Raw genomic sequence first — 21152 nt, 5'->3', positions numbered from 1 at the left:
AAGGGATTAATACAAAATGTAGGAATAGCAGCATGTTTAAAACCCACAGATGGACTTTAAAAGCCTGGAAACAGTTTTGTGGAAACAGACACTGATATCAATGGCAGCTCCTTCTGGCCCCAAGGCAGGGAACTACTGCATAAGCTCTGCACACATTACAGGGAGAGAGGAGCAAATCATGAACCAACATCATGAACCAACTGAAGGAAGCAAAATCTGGGAGGAAGGCAAGGTGGAGCACCAGCCTGTGAAGAACAAAGAGACAGAATTTGAAGAAGAAAGTCAATTAATAGCTTTGAGGGGATGAGAAACAGAATGAGATTCTTTAACAGCAGACATGACAACATAGAATCCTCCCTGACACTTCCTTCCTGTCCTCTGTTCCTTACAGCAAGTGAGCTTTAGTACATTTCATAGAAAAAGTCCTACGGTCAGCAAGCAAATCATAATTGCTGTTTCTCTGACTGAGCTATTCACAGGTGTGGTTTGCAAATCCCACCCACACACTGAAGAAGTCAGTGAGATTAGCAACAGACCTGTCTTGATATGTATAAAAAATCCCAAAACAACCCAAGATGAGAAAACTGAAGTGCAGAGAAATTATACAGTGTCCCCTAGGCTAAGTCTGCATATGACTAGGGCAAAAATTTCTCTGGTGAGAGCTCTGACAAGCAGGTCATGCCACAAGCCCATGGTAAGAGATAATAATTCAGGACAGGAAGTATTTATCATGCACTTCAACTAAATTCAGAACTGCATAAGGGAAGGGAAGGCTGTACACACAGCTTAGTCATCTCTATAAAAAAGGACCCTTCTTTTCTCCTTCAGTAAGCCTTGTGCATGCTCCATAGGAAAGATGATTTGTCTTTCCAAAAATATTTGTCATGAAGCTCTCTCCCCACTAAGGGCACATACCTCATACTCTTCAGCAAAACCACAGTTGGAGTCTGCTTGCTGCTTCTTAAAGTACGACTCAAAGTTCTCCACTTTAATCATTTTTGATCTAAAATGAGAAAAGCCACATGTCAGCAACTGGTGTTAGGTAAATAAGCCATGAATTAATTCAGTTAATGTGTTAGAAAGTATGCTTTACTTACTTCTTGATTCTTCAGCAGAGGGTGAGGGGAAGGAAAAAAAAGCTGATTAGACACATGCAGTTGTATTTTTCATTATATGAATCTAAGACTGAAAGCATGACTGTTAGTTGCAGCCACAAAACAGTGCACTTACAGGGGACAGGGTATCAAGCATAGCATTTAACTGCTCTGTTAAATCAAGGAGAGAACAGTGCATCCGTCAGGAGAGGAACATAACACAAGGTGTCAGCCAGCTGCTTACTCCCATTGGATTGACCCCATTCCCTGGTGTATTTTATGCCAACCATCAAGTCTACAGAGGTGGGATTCCATGGGATGTTCTGGCCATGGCTTTCCACCAGCACAAAAACTGGTGCCAATAACATGATTCAATTACTGTGCCTGTGACTTCCAACATATTGTGGTTACTCCCTCCATGGCCAGGTTTGACACTCACATCATTATCTGGATGAATGGCTCAGCACAAAGTAGTCATTAAAAAAAATTTATTCAGATCACAGAACATATTTTGCTTTTTTGCATTTTATCAACAATTCTGATTGTTCCCTCAATGTGCATGAAGTCTGTGGTTCATTCAAACCCTGTTTTTCAAAACCATGTGGAGCATTTGTGTGTCTAATAGTGATTCATGAAGTAAACACTCAAATCCCTGTGGTGGCTCTAGAAGACTCAATCAACATGATTATTTTTAGTCTGCATGCTGGCATCTTTCAGTTCCCCGAGGAATTAATACTTCAAAATTCTCTATAAAAACTGCACAGAAAACAAGTATCTGTACTCTGAATAATTTTTGCAAATAACACTTGAGCTCAGAAAATAGGAGAAAAGATATGGACTTACTTAATTGGAGAAAAAGACACTTCAGTATTTCTTTTATCTTTCCTATAAGGTGAAAGAAAATAACACAGGTTTACAGTAGAATTCAATGGAATTTATACAAAATTTCTTATCTGTTTCCTTGTGCCTGTTGAGAACAATTTCTTTTAAAGCATCTTATTGTGTGAAAAAAAAACAACCCCAAACTCCTGAGGCAAACTTTTACACCTAGAATAAAAAAACAAAACAAAACAAAAACAAAACCAACAAAAACCGAAAAAACCTTCACCCTTCTCTTGATGATGTTGTCCAATGGGACTGCTTCCTTCTGTTGGAACCAGAGTATAAAGCCTGGACACAAAGCACGTATTTTGGTGGAAGATGTACAACTGAGGGATCTGCACCACTAACTGATATCTCAGGAGAACTGCTGCTAATCCCAGAATTGCTACAGGAAGTGCTCAACAGTGATGCATCAGTCATTCAGTGGTAGCTGAATGAAAAGAAATGCTGCTAGCTTTAAAGGAAGCTCTTCCCAAGGTTGTACACAGCTATTGGACACAATTGTAAAAATAACAACAGTTACTTAAAGCAACTAAGAAAACTGGACTAAGGGCCCTATGGCTAACTCCACATAAAGGATGGTCAGCAGCAGGAAAAAGCCTTTGTGCACTCTTACATCCCAGATGATTTGAACAAGGTTGGAAACGGAGACCAGCTCAAACTAATCAGCTTCTCGAAATTCCAGAATAGAAGTTTCATGTGACAGGCTATCAAGCAATTAAAAAGAACGACTGATGGATCATTTAAAATCAAACCATCTAAGGTACAATTATACCAAATTACTTTTAGCACAATAATTTGAGATGTTTGCTCACTTGTGACTGAATAACTTCATCACTATTCATGAATGGTGAGGCAGTGGCACAGGTTGCCCAGAGAAGCTGTGGATGCCCCATCTCTGGCAGTGTTCAAGGCCAGACTAAAAAGAAGCTCTGGGCAACCTGGGATAGTGGGAGGTGTCCCTGCCCATTGAAGGGGGTAGGAACTGGAGGATCTTGAAGGTCCCTTCTAACCCAAGCAATTCTATGATTCTATAATTCTGTTCTATGAATTAAAATTTATTTTGTTTAGCTCTTCTCAACTCATAGTTTGTAACTATGGGCTTAAACAAAGTTATGAAACGAGTGGTTTGATACTTCAACTCTAATCTGTAACATAAAAACAACATTTTAATACAACATATTTTAAAACATCTTGACAGCCATGTATCAGGACAGAGAGAGCCCTTTTATGAGAAAAATACTGAAGTGAAACACTGGTGCTCCTCAACACAACCAAAACAGCAACAAACACACATTACCTTCTCCTTCTCCAGAATATGAAGCCCCCTACAGCGACTACAGCCAAGATAGCCAAGAGGCATCCAATAACCACTCCAGCAATAACACCTGATAAAAAAGAAAAGGTATTACTCATTGTCCTCTTCAGTAACTCCAAACTGAATCAACATACTACAGCAGAACCTTGCAAGTGACTAACCAAGCATGCTTCACTCTACTAAAATATCTTGTCTTTACTGTCCTTTGGCAGTACCAGTATTGAAATCTCCTTAAGAATAATAACCAGAGAATGTTAAATTAATATAAAATTGGGATCAAAGGACCAGTATCTGCATTTCAATACACCTGCTTCTAGTTTAACAGAACTGTGAGACCATCAGTTGCTATTTGTTGCTACACCAAAGTCTCACTGTGTCATCCAATCCCTTTTAGCATGCCATGGCTTTTGGCTACTCCTGCGGTGGAATCTTACAAGGAAAAAAGGAGTCACCTGCAGAACTAGCAAAGTATGAGTTTACAAAGCAAAGCTAGAAAGAAACAGTTCATACAGAGAAACCAACAGGAGTTTTGATATTATGAAACTTGCCATAATTAAGGAATTTCCATACGCTGTGTGTGTGCCAAGCTGCCTGTCCTACATTTGGCATTAACTATACCTGGATCCTGGGGCAGTAAGACTGGTTCAGAGCAGGGTGAAAATGATACGTAACTATCTTCCCCCTCAATCACATCATCCGTAAAGGTTATATTAGTGAAACCTGCAACACATGCCCTGTTGAAAAGGAAGGAATAAGAAAAAAACAAAACCAGGTACATTACAGGGTTTCAATAGCCTTTAGCAAGATCTGTAATCTTTTCATTAGATGATCTTCTAGATTTCAACAGCAGAAAACTTATCAAAAGGGTGGTTTGAAATAAATACCTGTATGAACGAAGAGGGATCAATGGTCCATTTTCGTAGCCATACATTGTGTTTCCCTTGCCTACATTAATGATGTTTTTATCACTCTGAGAACGGGAAGGATGTGAATCTGCCTGCTCTGTTTTTATGACATATGTAACATAGGCAGTTGTTGTCTTCTTCTTGAAATCTTTGTATGTGTTGTTCAATTTTAACTTCAAAGACTCAGAACCTTCAGGAAACAACAAGAACATGGATATAATTCATCCCCTGGTTTTGTATCAATTGGCACAGTGGCAGAGATGGTCACATCAACTACAGCTGTCATTCCTCTACAAGTACTGCTTGAAATAAAGGATGAGAACAACAGATAATCTCAGAAACCTCTTCTTCTGCAGTGAAATCTACTGCACCACCTCTCCCCAGTGTTATCTGTTTTAATTTTCTATTGGTTTTACTTCTAGCCTGTATAGGAGCTTCTGAATAAAGGTGCATGAGTGCTGGAACCAGGCACCCTCATGGACAGACTTCACCAGCCAAGTCAGCTTTATCCATATGTGTTCTATCAATTCTTGTATGTAGAGTAAAATGCAAATGGTGTAGAAAAAAATCCATCAGTATTTGTGCTACCCAAAAAGCATAAGGCCTCATTCAGGGTGACACTAAACTTGTTCTGACCTTGTTCTATTCTACAAGAAGTCTCACACCTGAACTGTAGGAGACAAAAGAGGTTATTTCTGCTTTTCTTTGACATGGACAAGCACTGGACAAAACAATGATAAGAACAATTTCCCCTTCAGAAGATTAAGAACAGGCTACCACAGTGAGCAGTGACCAACAGGACACCATTTGCACAACAGCACCACTTTACAGTGTCTGTTCTTACAGCAGACAAACCCTAGAATCTTGAGGCAATTATACAGTTGAGACACGTGTAACCTAAGAGGTAATAATAAACTCAATTTACCAGTTGTTCCAACAACTCAAGAGCAAACCAACTGACAAATCTCCCTACTGCTGAGGCAGGACAAAAAATCTCACTCATTTGCCAGAAGTTTGCTCTCTACTAACTGTCTTTACAAAGCTAAAAGGTCCTTCTAAAAGTGGGTATAATACTGAATTCACCTTTAAAAAGGAGAAGCCTTGCAGGAGGTTCTGAAAGGTGGAAAAGCTCTGGTAAGTTTTCTAGAGCTGTGCAGACAAGGGGTGATCCACCACCAGCAGCAAAGCTCTCCTCAACTGTAACTCTGCAGCAACATGGTGCAACACAACTCTTCTAGAGCACTAACTTGGTCTCATTAAAAGCAGATGAGGTTGCAAATAACTCAGCTGCCTAGAAATGGGTGTTCAATACTACCTGATGTATGTTATTCTTGTCGTGTCCCTAGTTTCCATTCCAACAAAAGGTACATGCCTGGTTATACCTGCAGCTCCTTGTAGATGCCTTGAATACCACCCTACGACATTTCAAACAGCCTTAGACAACAGAATAAAGCATTGTGTATTTCTTACACAACAGAATAAAGTCCTCTCTGTCTATCCTAGAGGCAACCATGACTGGTTTAGAACAGAGAAACACATCTCAAGAATATTTGTGCTATTTCAACAAAAAGGCTGAAGAGATGCTTGGCTGTGAGGCTGTCTTCTGCTCCCACCAAAGCACTCACTGTAAATTACAGACGTGGGCGACCTTCCTCCCTTATTTCTCTCAGTCTCATCCTACAAATTCCTCCTTGAATACCTTCCAATCCAAACCACACAGAAGAATACACCAGATCTCCTTGTGACTAACCAGGATTGGCTGAAGTTACAAGCAGAACTGCAGGCAAGAGACTGGCATTCAAATCAGCAATTCTGGGGCAGCTGAGTAGGCATGTGAAAAATAGGAATTTTCTGCACTGATGTGATGTAACATATATATATATATATATATATATATATATATATATATCCCACACAAACATGCATTTCTTGGATGTATATTGCATGGAAAACCACTGAAGGAAGATCTATAATCAAAATTGTGCAAAATGAATTTCCAGTGTTGTAACAAAGGATAAGCACGAATGTCAACTCCTGCTTTGCAGAAACTGTCTCCATCAGGTGCCTAATTTCCAGTGCACAGGCAAAAATGAACAGTTGTTCAAGTGGAACCTATGCTGCAAAACTAAGTTCTTTAATTTAGTGTTTTACCACCAGACATTCACCTATCAGAGACATTTCTCAGTTCTCTAGTTTTCCATGGAATTTAACTTCCATTAATGCTGTCAATGATATTTAAGCCTTCCGCCCACATCCCAACTCTCTTAGTTAAAGTGTTTTGGGTAAAATCAGGAAAAAAAATCTCTTTTCCTTTTAAGACCTAACTGCAGGCATCTTTCAGCTGAAGAAGAAAGGGGGGAAGAACATTTCATATTCCAAGGCTGCTTCTATTAGCTGGTCTGAAAATTATTCTGTGGGGAAAGAAAGGACACTACACGATCTTGGGGAAAGGAATCACTGGCAAATCAAGGTGGCAACAGCACAGGGGCAATACATAAGAGTTTTATGTACAAAGATAAGTCAGGCAGGAAAAGACTGAGTGAAAATAGGCACCTTCTGAAAACAAGGAGTGACCTGACTTCAAGCAAGGTATCTGCCTCATGACTTCTGAAAAGTGATTAAAAATTCTGAGCCTGCCTTTTCTTTATCTGTTTAACACCTATTTAGAGTGTAAAACATAATGCTGCCTGGTAAATTGTTTCAGCTACGTGATAATATCATAAACACCTTACTTTGATCTTCTGTTGTAATCATTATTGCATAGGCTTTCAATGGACCATTCAGTGAATCAAAATCGGAGAATTCAACAGACAAAGAGCTGTGACTGACGGCCTTGACTGAAGGAACTTCAGTTGGAGGAGGTGGGTCTGCCAACAAAAACATTTTTTTAGTACATTAAACACTGATAAAAGTTTTCCAAACAAGAAAAGGCTGTGATATCAACACTGTTCACATAATACATATTTATTGTGCATCACATTAGACTATGAATTAATATAGTGTTCTAATCATACTCTGCAGGCTGATAATGTAGTGCATACCAAGTCTGGTATTCTGCAATCATGAAGTTAATATTTCTGTCCTACAAGTATCTTTCATGCTCAGATCTTAATGCTTACCAGTAATGCTGGTGTGACACAACTTGTCCACTGGAGAGCTTTCAGAGCCATTTTGAAGAGTCATAATAGTAACATTATAGGTGCTGAAAAAATTTAAATGTGCTGTTTGGAAGGTTTGCTCGAAGCCTTCTACCGTGCAGCGTGGAGCCAAGTCTTCTCTCACTACCTCAGAAGTACTTATATTATATATTTTGATTCTGAAGCCAGAGTTGTTACCAAGAGGACATTTCCACTTCAGCATTAGGAAAGGCTGCTTGGCCACTGGCTCACACTGAAGTGAATCCACTGAGACAGTAACTGCCAAAAGAAAAAAGAATAACAAAAAAGGAGGAGTAAGAAATCAAGCCTTGCCATTAGAAAAAGCTGTGTATTTGTATGTTATGTGTATAAATGCTTGTAAAACTTCAGTATTCCTTCCCCTTTTAAAAAGATGCCTACACGGCACCTACTGCCTACACAAGGACTTGTTACCCTATGAGGAAGACAACTATTTAACACAATACACAGACCTATTCTGTGCTCTTTACCTCCTCTACAGACAGGGTTACTGGGAAAATTTAGGCTGATTATCTAGCAAGATCCGCAACATTTTCAAAATACTGCTCAACTCTTTAACATATTACTCTAAGAACATTTTAGAGTAGTATGTAGACTGCCACTAAATCCCTCTATAATTATATAAAACACTTAATGGTGAACACATAACCAAATTAAATTAATCTCTGTCCATTAAGAGCACAGCAGTAGCCATTCTTAAAAGCGGCAACTATAACAAGTCAGTTTGGGTGAGAGTCTTGTAGGACGTAGTATAAAAACTCAACCTTATGACCTGATACAGAAAGATACTTAAAGAGTAAAGTAGCAGGAAGACTGAGAAGAAAGGTTCCCCTAACTAAACATCTTGTAAAACTTGGGCTTCAGGACCAAAGCACTTATAAATCTACAATTACAATACACACCAAATTTATTGCCTCTCTTGGTAAGGAAGTATTTGGTACTTTCAAATACAGGGGTTATAGACTCATCTACTAAATTATTTTGTTGTTAGAAGCGGTATTATTTTAAGAAACTAAGGAGAAGCACAATTGCGTACCAGAAGAAACAGATTTAGTAAAAATAGATGTGAGTGACTGGGGCTTACTTCTACTGCAATTTATAAATATTTATTTTTCTTCAGTCACACTGTCGGCTACTCCTACAAAAACGGTGAGATTATAGGAGATTACAGACAAGCCCTGGAACACCTCTGACACTTGGTGACAATGGATGCCTGGTTTCTAGAGGAGTCATGACTTTTGACCTCTATCTGTAGGAACAGTTGGATGAAGTATCATCAGTGCTCCATGGGAAAAGTCAGAGGCCAGCATACTCTACCCCGCTAAGGAAAAAAATGCTGGGCTCTGTGAAAGTCATGAGAATACTCCAGAAACTCAGCCAAGCAGCACTTTTAGAGTACCAGCAACTCTCCAAGTTCATCCCAGAACCCCTTTGGAAAAGCCAGTCAGGAGCTCTGAGCAGATTCATTTCACCTCAGTCAAAAGGGGGTAAAACAAAGGAAAGGAGAAGGCAGCACATGATCACGACAAGGACGAAAAGTCACAATGCCTAACATGAGGAATGCAGAAGTAACTCAGGCTTCTCCTGTCTGCTGATGGGCTGAGCAAAGCAGCAGGGCTGACAGCCACACCATTCTCTGCTGCCCAAGACCAGCTGCATCCACGGGCTCTCCAAAGGGGGAAGTTCCCCAGGCATGATGCACACTCTCTGGGAGGCCTTCCAAATGAGAACCTGAGGGCTTCACCCAGAGGAAACAGAGGGCAACAAAACCCCCTGCAACGATCCCCCTCCCGCACATTGCCATTGCTGAGTCCAGGTAGGTTGTGTGCAGCACTACTGCCTAACATAACATTGTATGTAAAACCCCTGGCAGGTGGGCAGAGCCCTGTGCCCCACAGCAAAGCACAGGCTACCGGGAACAGGGATGTGAGAAACCATGACTTACACGTGTACCGGTCTATGGACACTCCTTCTCCTTCTGTAGCATGATCAGCTGCTACAGCAAATACTGTGAAGTTGTACAGTGTCCCAGGGATTAACCCAGTAACTTCTGCTTTGGTTCCATTGGATGTCACGTTCTTCACAAATGTACCATTGACAACCTCTATCCTGTACGTGTAGGTGTCAGCAGCGCTGTCATTCACCGCCCATTTTAAGGTGACAGAATTCACACCAATGGATTCTGCCTCGAGATCGAGAACCCGGCTGGGCCCTGGGGAAGGCAAAGCAACAACTTGTTAACCTGCAAGAACAGCTGCTCACAGACATGGAAACAAGGAACACAGCCACACCAGGGCTTCACTTCCCTCACACCACTCATGCTGCAGAGTGTAGGAGCACCCAACATCACCAGGCATTCCTGGAGTCTGCTGCACCAGTGGACAGCTAGGACAGAATTGATGGAATGTAACCTCGAGTGGCATTCATCTCCCTTTGACACTCTAAAGCAGAATACATCATTACAATGTCACAGCTCCAGGATTTTGGTCAGAAATTCAGAGATGTTGGTCAGGAGAGATACAAGGGGGGAGTGGTCTGAAGAAAGGAGATGGTGGTCTATCTGTGTACAGCAAAAGGTAAGGAACTCCAAATATCACTGAAAGAGGAACAGAGGTGATGAATGGTGGCAAAGGAGCAGCTTGCCTAGGTCGTGCCATGAATGTCGTCCTGAGCCAGTGTTATCTACAGTTCATTCTGCTCCAGCCACAGGGCCCCAGATCACAGTATCTCTATATGGGAGCCCTTAAAAGAATGTTCTGAGGCCCCAATCCTCCAAGAAGTGAAGGCAACAAATGCACCCACAAAAATCCGAGGCCAGAGAGAATGTTCTTGGGAAGAGTCCACTGTGACACAGTTCTTGGTAACCAAATTTAACAATCATTGTTTTAGAGGTGTTTGTTTTACTTTGCCTTTTTAAAGAAGGCTATGTCTCTTTCACACAAACATCTCTGACTGCAGGCAGGCAAAGCACAGCAACTCTGCCAGCAGCCTTTAAATTTCAGGCCATGTACAGGTGGGCAGGGGCCTATCCAGCACAGCAAAACACAGACAGCAACAGCAATGCAGGAAAATGTGACTTACTTGTATACAGGAATATGGGACTTCCCTCTCCTTCTGTCTCATGATCAGCTGCTACAGCAAATACTGTGAAGTTGTATGGTGTCCCAGGGATTAACCCAGTAATTTCTGCTTTGGTTCCATTGGATGTCACGTTCTTCACAGGTGTATCACTGGTACCATTGACAACCTCTATCCTGTACGTGTAGGTGTCAGCAGCGCTGTCATTCACCACCCATTTTAAGGTGACAGAATTCACACCAATGGATTCTGCCTTGAGATCAAGAACCCGGCTGGGCCCTGGGGAAGGCAAAGCAACAACTTGTTAACCTGCAAGAACAGCTGCTCACAGACATGGAAACAAGGAACACAGCCACACCAGGGCTTCACTTCCCTCACACCACTCATGCTCCAGAGAGCAGGAGCACCCCAACATCACCAGGCATTCCTGGAGGCTTTGGCATTAACAGCTGGGTAGCAGGAAATTGAGAATGAGCCATCTCAAGCATGACTCATTTTCCTTTGACAGGCAAAGACAAGAGGGCCACAGTCATGCCCAGTGCTACCACTTGCAGGGTTTCACCTGGCAAAAAGTTAGTCATTAAGGAGAGAACAGTAGAGGGGAAAGATGCCAGTGGTGCAACTCTGTTCAGCAAAATACAAGGAAGATGAAATATCACTAGAGGAGGATTAGCAGTGATGAACCAGACACTCTACTCCAATCCTCATGCCCTGCACTTCACTCCCATAGAAGAGAAACCACCTCCCGACCCTCTGGAGACTCTGTCTCCAGCCACCTATTTTTTCAGCATCTGTCTCCTATTCTTTCTGCATCTTTAAAAGAGGGCAATTAGCCATTACAGACAGACAGCACAGGGGAGACTTTGGGGCATTGACTGGTCATCTAGGATCATACATGCAGGCACATTTTAGGAAAAGACAAATGACAAGAACATTAATCCATTTTCCTTCAAATGCACTGCGTGGAAATATCAGGCTGGGCTACTGCCTTGGAAGCCAGCTCCAAAATGGTCCATCCAACACCACATGTCAAGACTTTTAATACTCAACATGGCAAGGAACTGGATGGCCAAAGGAGTTCTCCTGATCTAGCACTGCCTGAATCTCTCTCCTGGCTGCACCACGATGGCAGCTATAGGCCCCCAAATCACACAAGCTAACCCAGCATTAAATGTTCTTTGTGGGAGCCCCTTAAAATGAGAATCTCAGGCCCCCATACTCTAGGTAACAAATGCAAATGCCCCTTTCACAAATTTGCAAGAGACCAGTGCTCAGGGAAAAGTCTCTTCTCCTTGCTGAAAGCAAGCTTTACCAATAGCTTTCTACCAGGGCAATTCTTCTTTTATACTAACATCCATCTCTAACTTGGAGATTGGCCATCTCCAGCTCCAGGATGGAATCATCACCTCTGACTGCAACAGTCTTAAATTACAACCCTTGGGTGGGTGGGGTGGGCAGAGCCTCATGCTGCACAGCAAAGCACAGACCACCAGCAAGAGCAATGCAGGAAAATGTGACTTACTTGTATACAGGAATATGGGCACTCCTTCTCCTTCTGTCTCATTATCAGCTGCTACAGCAAATACTGTGAAGTTGTACGGTGTCCCAGGGATTAACCCAGTAATTTCTGCTTTGTTTCCCTTGGATGTCACGTTCTTCACAGGTGTATCATTGGTACCATTGACAACCTCTATCCTGTACGTGTAGGTGTCAGCAGCGCTGTCATTCACCGCCCATTTTAAGGTGACAGAATTCACACCAATGGATTCTGCCTTGGGATCAAGAACCCGGCTGGGCCCTGGGGAAGGCAAAGCAACAACCCATCAAAAAAAAGAAATAAAGAGCCACAGCCACATTTCCCTATTCCACACAGAATGAGCATCACTTGGTGCCAAGCTTCACTTCCCTATTTCAGGCATTCATACTGAGGCATCTCTGGAAAGGTCATAGGAGCTTTGGGGGATATTCTATTTCATTTCATCAACAACAATCACTTGTTTCCACAGTGCTTTTCCAGACAGAGAAACAGATGGAAATCAGGGAAGGAAACAGTCCAAGCTAATCTTAATCTGGTAACTCAAAATTGTGCCCATGAGTCTCAATTTGAGACCTTCAGCCTAAATTCTCCTCAATACCAGGAAAAAGAAATGGGCTGCTTGAACAGGCCCAACAGCTGACATACCTTAGGGAGCTGTGTCTGCAAGCCTGACTCAGCACCAATTCTAGACAGATAAAACTCACTTCAGGCCGCTTAGACAAGTTTACAGACTCAGTAGCAGCTCCAGGACACACTCCTCTAAATTGCTTTGTAGGGACATTGCCTGTTCTCTTTGCATTTCTGAGCTGCACACAACAGTAGTGTCTACTCCTATCCCATCTATCTAGTCTGGGAAAAAGGTGCCCTGGCAAAAAAGTCAACAAGATTGGCACCACACTTGATAATGCAACCCAAGGAAGTGAGTCTGTCACATCCCACAGGAAACTCAGGCCCCAGACTCTGCAAAGAGCTCAAAACAATTTTTAAGGAAAAAAAGCCTGTGACCATGGCACCACATGCCTGCACATCACATCTTTTGGTACGAGCTGTGGCAACCCACTCCCAGAGGTGTTGTGAGGGGTCTATTCAGCCCTCAAATGTCTAGGAAAAGTCATGCTGTGGTAGCAGCTGGATCTCTACACAGTCTTGAGCAGACATGCTGATGACATAACCAATTTACAGGTGGCACATGCAAACACAGAGACAATTTCAGTCCTTTTGCAAAGATCGCTGCATTCATGTGCGCACACAGCTGGAGCAGAAAAGCAATGTCACAACAAGAAACAGGACAAAGCTGGAAACCCAAAGTAAGAAAGCAGAGCAATTTGGTACAAACAGCACAGTTACTTGCAATTGGAGGCACCATTTCCTTACTTGTATACAGATTTCTGGACACTCCTTCTCCTTCTGTCTCATTATCAGCTGCTACAGCAAATACTGTGAAGTTGTACAGTGTCCCAGGGATTAACTCAGTAATTTTTGCTTTGTTTTGATTGGATGTCACGTTCTTCACAGGTGTATCACTGGTACCATTGACAACCTCTATCCTGTACGTGTAGGTGTCAGCAGCGCTGTCATTCACCGCCCATTTTAAGGTGACAGAATTCACACCAATGGATTCTGCCTCGAGATCGAGAACCCGGCTGGGCCCTGGGGAAGGCAAAGCAACAACTTGTTAACCTGCAAGAACAGCTGCTCACAGACATGGAAACAAGGAACACAGCCACACCAGGGCTTCACTTCCCTCACACCACTCATGCTCCAGAGAGCAGGAGCACCCCAACATCACCAGGCATTCCTGGAGGCTGTGGCACCACTGGGCAGCTGAAGAGAGAACTGAGGACAAGCCATGCTGAGTGGCATTTACCTCCCTTTGACACTCCAAAGGAGAAGCTTTGGTCATCATTGAAGCAGAGCTCCAGGGAATCCAGAGAGGTGGACAGGAAAGGGATGGGTATGGTTGGCAATGCAGGCAATTTCAGTTTGGTTTATTGGTTGGTTTTTGGTTTAGTTGTTATTGTGGAGGATTCTTTGGTTTATGGGGGGGGCGTTACAGGGAGTTTGGTGTTTACTAAGTAAATAAATAAATCAAGGCTATGTTTCTTCTATACGTGAACCACTCATTCTTAGCATCTGGCCCAGGTAAGGCTGCTATTAAGTTACAACCTCAGGCAGGTGGGCAGAGCCCAGTCCTGCACAGCAAAGCACAGACCATCAGCAATAGGGATGCAAAAAACTGTGACTTACTTGTGTACAGGTCTATGGGACTTCCCTCTCCTGTCTCATTATTAGCTCCTACAGCAAATACTGTGAAGTTGTACAGTGTCCCAGGGATTAACCCAGTAACTTCTGCTTTGGTTTCATTGGATGTCATGTTCTTCACAATTGCTCCATTGACAACCTCTATCCTGTACATGTAGGTTTCAGCAGCGCTGTCATTCACCGCCCATTTTAAGGTGACAGAAGTGACACCAATGGATTCTGCCTCGAGATCAAGAACTTGGCTGGGCTCTGTGAAAGGCAAGACAACAACCTGTCAATCTGCAAGAACAGCTGCTCACAGACATTAACAAGATGCAAGAAACACAGCCACACCAGGGCTTCACTGGGCAGCTAAAAGAGAACTGAAGACAAATCATTCTGAGAGGCATTAATCACCCTTTGCCACCCCAAAACATAAGCACAGGCCATTTCAGTGATTGAACTCCTAAGGCTTCCCTTGGGAATCCAGAGGTGGGCAGGAAAGTGATAGAGAGGAATGGAATATTTACTTAGAAGAGACCTATAACTACTCTCATCCAACTCATCCAACTACCTGACCACCCCATGCCTCACCAAAAGTTAAAAGGTATTACTGACCGTATTGTCCAAATGTCTCAAACACAGAAGGGCTTGGGGCACTGACCACCTCTCTAGGAAGCCTATTCCAGTGTCAGTAAAGCAATACCCTCTGTCAGTAAAGCAAGGCTTCCTAATGTCAAGCCTAAACCTTCCCTGAGGCAGCTTTGAACTATTCCCACTCATCATACCCCTGGAAACCAGAGAATAGAGATCAGCTTCTCCCTTTGCATTTCCCCTCCTCAGGAAGCTGAGGAGAACAATGAAGTCACCCCTCAGCCTCCTTTTGTCCAAACTAGATAAGCTCAAAGCCCTCAGCTGCTCCTTACAAGACAGGCACTCCAGCCCTTGTACCAGCTTTCTTGCCCTCCTCTACAGGCATTCAAGGACCTTCACATCCTTCTTCAATTGCAGGGCCTAGAACCACACCCAGTATGCATTCAACTCCTGCATCCACACCTTTGATAAATATGTTGAGCAGCCCTAGGACTGAGCCCTGAGGACAGCACTGGTGGCTGTCCAGTGCTGTCCTCAGCCAGACACAGCCCCATTCACTGGAACCCTGCCCTGCAGTCAGCTCCACACCCAACACACCATGAATCCTCTCATCCCACAGCTGGACAACTTGTCCAGAAGGATGCTGTGAGTGACAGAAGCAAAAAAACTCAGTAAAATGCAGAAAAACTAAATTCACCACCTTCCCTTCCCCTCTAGGTGGGTGACTTTACCACACAGGTAAGGTCAAAAGATGAAATTAATTAAATGGGACTTTCCCTTTGTGACCCATGTCGATGGCACCTGATGACTGCATGCCTGTAGGTTCCTGTGTCTTTCCTCCCACCCTCCTGATAAATAGGAGTAGCAGTGGCTGGCAGAGACCTCCCCGGGCTCCCAAGGCCTTTGGTAGCTGATGGAGAGGGTTCCTGCTGTAACACCAGTGAGATCTTTCTGCACTCGGGGATGAATCCCAACAGGCCCCATGGACTTGTGAACATTCAGCTGATACAGGTGGTCCCTCACAGTTCCAGTGTCCACAAGGGGAAAGCCACTGTCCCAGGTCTCATGGCCTCCAGCTCTGGGGATTGGGCACACCAAGGTCTATCAGTATCACCAAAATCTGAGGCAAAACACACAGTGAACGCCTCTGCTTCTCCTTCATCCCTATTAGGCAGGTGACCATCTTCAACAAGGATCAGTCCAATACTTTCTTTAGACCTCCCCCTTGCTATTAATGTACTTCAAAAAGCTTTTCTTGTTATCTGAAAGAGCACTGGCCAGTTTCAGCTGTAACTGAGCTCTGGCCCTGGTGTCTTCTTCATGCATAGACAAACCACAGCTCTGTAATCTCCTGAGAGGCCTGACTTCACTTTCAGAGCTCATCCAATTTCTTCACCCTCTGGAGCTCCACCAGGAGTTCCTTGTTCACCAAAGCTGGTTTTCTGCCCCTATTACTTGACTTTTGACATAGTCAAATTGCCTGTTCCTGTGCTTCTAAAAAGTGGTTTTTAAAAACTGAACAGCACACGTGGATTCCTAATCCCTCAAAAGCAGATTCCCAAGGTAGGCTGCTAAGTAGTACCCTGAACAGCTTAAACTTTCCTGGACTCCAGGAGAGCAACTCTACTGTTTCTTTTTATTCATTACACTGTAAATTTGAAACTTAGTCATTTAATGATCACCATAGCCAAGTCAGCAACCTACCATGTCCCATGAATCTAACTCTATTAAAAAACACCAACTCTAGGAGGGCATCCTTCCTAGCTGGCCCACTATTTGTGACAAGAAATTATCTCCCACATGAAGAGACATGAGGACAAAGATAGAAAGGAAGCAGGGTGGATTATGTTTGCCTGGATTTTCTTTTTAAAACCAAGTATGTATTTCTTCAACAGCTAAAGAAGCACACTGCTTACTAGACATTCCAAACTAGGCTACAGTAATAAGACATCAGATCTATACACAAAACAACTTTACACTTTAGCCCTCAAGCAGTTAGGAAGAGCTCTGAGCTGTCCACCATTTCCTTACTTGTATACAGGTCTGTGGACCTTCCTTCTCCTTCTGTCTCATTATCAGCTGCTACAGCAGATGCTGTGAACCAAGGTTATGCTTCTTCTATACATGAACCACCCATTTTAAGCAGGTAAGGCTCCTATTAAAGGCTCCTATTATTACCTGGCCCAGGTAAGGCACCTATTAAGTTACAACCTCAGGCAGGTGGGTAGAGCTCTGTCCTGCACAGCAAAGCACAGACCACTAGCAGTAGGGATGCAAAACCTTGTGACTTACTTGTATACAGGTCTATGGGACTTCCCTCTCCTTCTGTCTCATGATCAGCTGCTACAGCAAATACTGTGAAGTTGTACGGTGTCCCAGGGATTAACCCAGTAATTTCTGCTTTGTTTCCCTTGGATGTCACGTTCTTCACAGGTGTATCATTGGTACCATTGACAACCTCTATCCTGTACGTGTAGGTGTCAGCAGCGCTGTCATTCACCGCCCATTTTAAGGTGACAGAATTCACACCAATGGATTCTGCCTTGAGATCGAGAACCCGGCTGGGCCCTGGGGAAGGCAAAGCAACAACTTGTTAACCTGCAAGAACAGCTGCTCACAGACATGGAAACAAGGAACACAGCCACACCAGGGCTTCACTTCCCTCACACCACTCATGCTCCAGAGTGTAGGAGCACCCCAACATCACCAGGCATTCCTGGAGGCTGTTGCACCACTGGGCAGCTGAAGAGAGAACTGAGGACAAGCCATGCTGAGTGGCATTTACCTCCCTTTGACACTCCAAAGGAGAAGCTTTGGTCATCATGGAAGCAGAGCTCCCAGGGAATCCAGAGAGGTGGACAGGAAAGGAATGGGTATGCTTGGCAATGCAGGCAATTTCAGTTTGGTTTATTGGTTGGTTTTTGGTTTAGTTGTTGTTGTGGAGGATTCTTTGGTTTATGGTGGGGGGGTTACAGGGAGTTTGGTGTTTACTAAGTAAATAAATAAATCAAGGCTATGTTTCTTCTATACGTGAACCACTCATTCTTAGCATCTGGCCCAGGTAAGGCTGCTATTAAGTTACAACCTCAGGCAGGTGGGCAGAGCCCTGTCCTGCACAGCAAAGCACAGACCATCAGCAATAGGGATGCAAAACCTTGTGACTTACTTGTATACAGGTCTATGGTGTCTCCTTCTGTCTCATCATTAGCTGCTACAGCAAATACTGTGAAGTTGTACAGTGTCCCAGGTATTAAGTCAGTAATTTCTGCTCTGTTTTCATTGGATGTCACGTTCTTCACCAGTGTAGCATTTCTACAATTTACAACCTCTATCCTGTATGTGTATTTTTCAGAACCACTGTTTTCCACCATCCATTTTAAGGTGACAGAATTCACACCAATGTATTCTGCTGTGAGGTTATAAATCAGGCTGGATCCTATGAAAAGAGAATAAAACTTTAAACTTACAAGAATATTTGCTGACAAACAAACACATACAGTGCTCTCCTCCCTGCCATATCCAGTCTCTGTAAAACAGAAATCAGCCAGGAAAACAATCAAGCCACCTGTCTCTACTGCAAGACACACTTGCAAGCTCTGCTGTCTACTGCAACTCCTCAAGCTTGACTTCACCTCTAGCAGTAAAGCTGTCTAGGTGCAGCAGTGATTTCTGTGCTGCCTCAGCTGTGAGCTTTATGCAGTGTGCTGACAAAGACTGGGACACACAACACGCTGTCATTTCTTTCCTTAACTGGATATTCCAGAGAGGAGCCTTTCTAGCTGAAAGATTCCCACACCTGTCCTGTACATATGTGATAGGACAGAATGTTCTCTACTAGGCAGAGGACTTCAGCTCTACCCCATCACTTATGCATTTCAAACCTCTGTGTCACAGTGAGTTGAACTATTAACCTGTAACCTAAAAAGCCATAACAAGCAGGGAAGGGAGACTGAGTCTAACATGGATAAAACTATTCCAAGGCCATGCTGCAATCACAGCATGAAACTGCACTCCCAGTCAGGTGTGCAGATGCATTTCTTGGCCTCATTCTCTACTGCAGTAAAGCAGTTGGATTCATGCCCCTGCAATGCTGAACTAGTGTAATCATGATATAGAAGTGCAAAACACCCCAAAGTCACATTCCAAACCACAAACGTGTTACAGTGCTTAGATCACCTCTCATCTCATCAGATAGTGATGCAGCCCCAACCACTCTTTCACCTGCAGAGGTTCTGTTCCCACTTGCAGAGTTCACTGATAAATCATCATTACTACTGGTTGCTGGTTCTGCAGTTGCATTTTTTGAGCTGCAATCCTCAGTGCCTGAAAGAACAAAAAACTGTCTTTACAATACTTCTGAACTTCCCATTTGCAGAAATACAGTCAGTTACAGATATCATGCACAGACCCACAGTCACTTCTGTTTTCCCAGTTCTACAAAAATCTCACTGCACATTTCCTGGTTTTACCTCTTAATTTCTGCGAGATTATTTGAACTAGATTCAAGTGACTGCCACATTATTTCAGCCATCCACTGACTCTACACATGGTTTGGATGAAAGCTACTATGACCTCTCTTTTCAGTACAGTTTTGTTTGAAAGCAGTTAAAATAACTGGCAGCCACACTACATGTTTGTGTTTTCTTCATGTATTATCAGAAATTTTGTTTAACCTGGCATAGCAATTTTGTCTCTCCCCCCTAAGCATATTCCCCTTTTCCCCTCTCATATTCCTACAATGTGTTCCCACCAGTAAGGAACAGACATGGCTCTATATTAGAGGCAGAAATTTTACATCAATTTTGCAGGCCAAAGCAGAGAAAGTGTTGATTCAGACCCTAAAATTTAAAGGCTAACTCATTTAAATCTGATGTTCCGTATCAAGGTAGAATTTATTTGCACACATTTTCAGAAATTTCTGCCACATGAAAACATGTTATCTTGGCCAGAACAGCATTTCTAAACTGAATTTCACTTCAGAAATTCTTTAATAGGCATCACTTTTTGTGTCTTTTGTTTTTGGGGTTTGTTTGGTTTTTATTGCCTTTAAGTGTATTTTCCCACCTTTCTAAGCACATTACACCTGCACTTGATTTTACCAGAACTCTCTACAAACTTAAGAGCAAAGGGATTTTAATACAGATTTATATTTTTAAATATCTTTAAATGCATTGTAGGTATTACAGTCACTAAAATAACTGAGTATATATTTTTAATTGCTATTTCTAAAAATTCCGTCTAGGAAGCTTTCTTTTTAAATACTTTGCTGATACTGCTTGATCTTTCTTAAAGCCAACTACGATAAGGAGAGTTATATTTAAGAAAAAAAGAGCAAGGAACAGAATAATACTTACAAGCAACTGTACATCTGACCTGGAAAACAAAAACAAATAACAGAAATTAAAACCACTGGAAGCTCAAATAAAATAAGGAGTGGTTTAATTAACATGAGGGAGGAAGAAATCTGTTTTAAAAACTTCAGATTTTTCAATTTGCAAAAGACATACACAAACTTCTACTGACATAAAATAACACCAAAAAATACATCAAACTGGTAGAAAAAAAATCTAAGCATGCTGGTAAAATGTTAGTTTCCACATTCTAAAAATAAATAGTTTATTTTGTCATTAAAAAAAAAAAAAAGGTTTGAATAACACAAGTTGGTTATTTTGCACATATACATTTATAAACCAAACCTATAAGATCTTAGTTAAAACACGCTTTAGTTAGTATCCTTAACACTGTCCCACAAAAAAATGGCAGATGCCAATTAGGTCTTTCTTATTAATAATATTCCTTTCATTCTTTTGCTGTATAAACTTTCTTGTTACTTCTCACAAAAGAGTGTTTTCCATTTTCTGAAGGAAACATAGGGTAGTCAAAGTTCAAAACACTTGATACATGCTCTGAAATCCACTTTACATGTGTGCACACATCCCTAACATCCCTATCAGCAGTTGCCATTTAACTGCAGCCCAAAACTCCTCTGCTGGTAATACTGACAAACACAGCAGAATTTTGCTTTGAGAATGATTTTTAGCCTTCAGACTTTGTACTTTACTTCCAAATAGCCATTTTCCTTGCTGCTGGAGTGAGAATTGGCCCATAAATTGTCATATCAATGTCCCTCCAGGTGGCACCACAAAATGCTGCTTAAAGGAGTGAAGTAAAAGTCCCAGACTGAGGTCTGCAAGAAGCAGTCTTACCTAAAGCACTTAGAAATTTTGTTTTCTCCACCCCCATCCAATTTCTTGGCCATTTGTGCAATTCCATGAGTTAACTCAAATAAGCAGCTATCTCACAACACCCTAATGCAATGCTGGAATC

General features: G+C 42.5%; 1 protein-coding gene across 6 annotated transcripts in view; it reads right to left on the bottom strand.

Annotated features, from left to right (window-relative positions):
- The window catches only part of LOC129121606 (receptor-type tyrosine-protein phosphatase eta), a 74375-nt gene that overhangs the window by 7466 nt on the left and 45757 nt on the right, over positions 1-21152 (bottom strand). Inside the window, exons 2-17 of one of the 6 annotated variants that reach the window (XM_054634973.2) lie at positions 20180-20198; positions 19002-19148; positions 17992-18261; positions 17118-17393; positions 14238-14501; positions 13365-13640; positions 11976-12251; positions 10457-10732; positions 9321-9587; positions 7319-7615; positions 6932-7066; positions 4179-4389; positions 3913-4028; positions 3277-3364; positions 1938-1979; positions 916-1003 (exon numbers count right to left, since the gene is read on the bottom strand). In XM_054634973.2, the coding sequence (XP_054490948.2) occupies positions 916-1003; positions 1938-1979; positions 3277-3364; positions 3913-4028; positions 4179-4389; positions 6932-7066; positions 7319-7615; positions 9321-9587; positions 10457-10732; positions 11976-12251; positions 13365-13640; positions 14238-14501; positions 17118-17393; positions 17992-18261; positions 19002-19148; positions 20180-20198 (3048 nt within the window). The remainder of the gene's footprint in view (positions 1-915; positions 1004-1937; positions 1980-3276; positions 3365-3912; positions 4029-4178; positions 4390-6931; positions 7067-7318; positions 7616-9320; positions 9588-10456; positions 10733-11975; positions 12252-13364; positions 13641-14237; positions 14502-17117; positions 17394-17991; positions 18262-19001; positions 19149-20179; positions 20199-21152) is intronic. The other 5 variants (XM_077179906.1, XM_077179909.1, XM_077179908.1 and 2 more) reach the window with 5 other exon arrangements.

Source organism: Agelaius phoeniceus, chromosome 6 (genome assembly GCF_051311805.1).
Source record: "Agelaius phoeniceus isolate bAgePho1 chromosome 6, bAgePho1.hap1, whole genome shotgun sequence".
In the NCBI taxonomy this organism is placed as follows: Eukaryota; Metazoa; Chordata; class Aves; order Passeriformes; family Icteridae; genus Agelaius; species Agelaius phoeniceus.
Note: the sequence above shows the minus strand (reverse complement) of the source record. Positions and strands in the feature narration are given on the sequence as shown.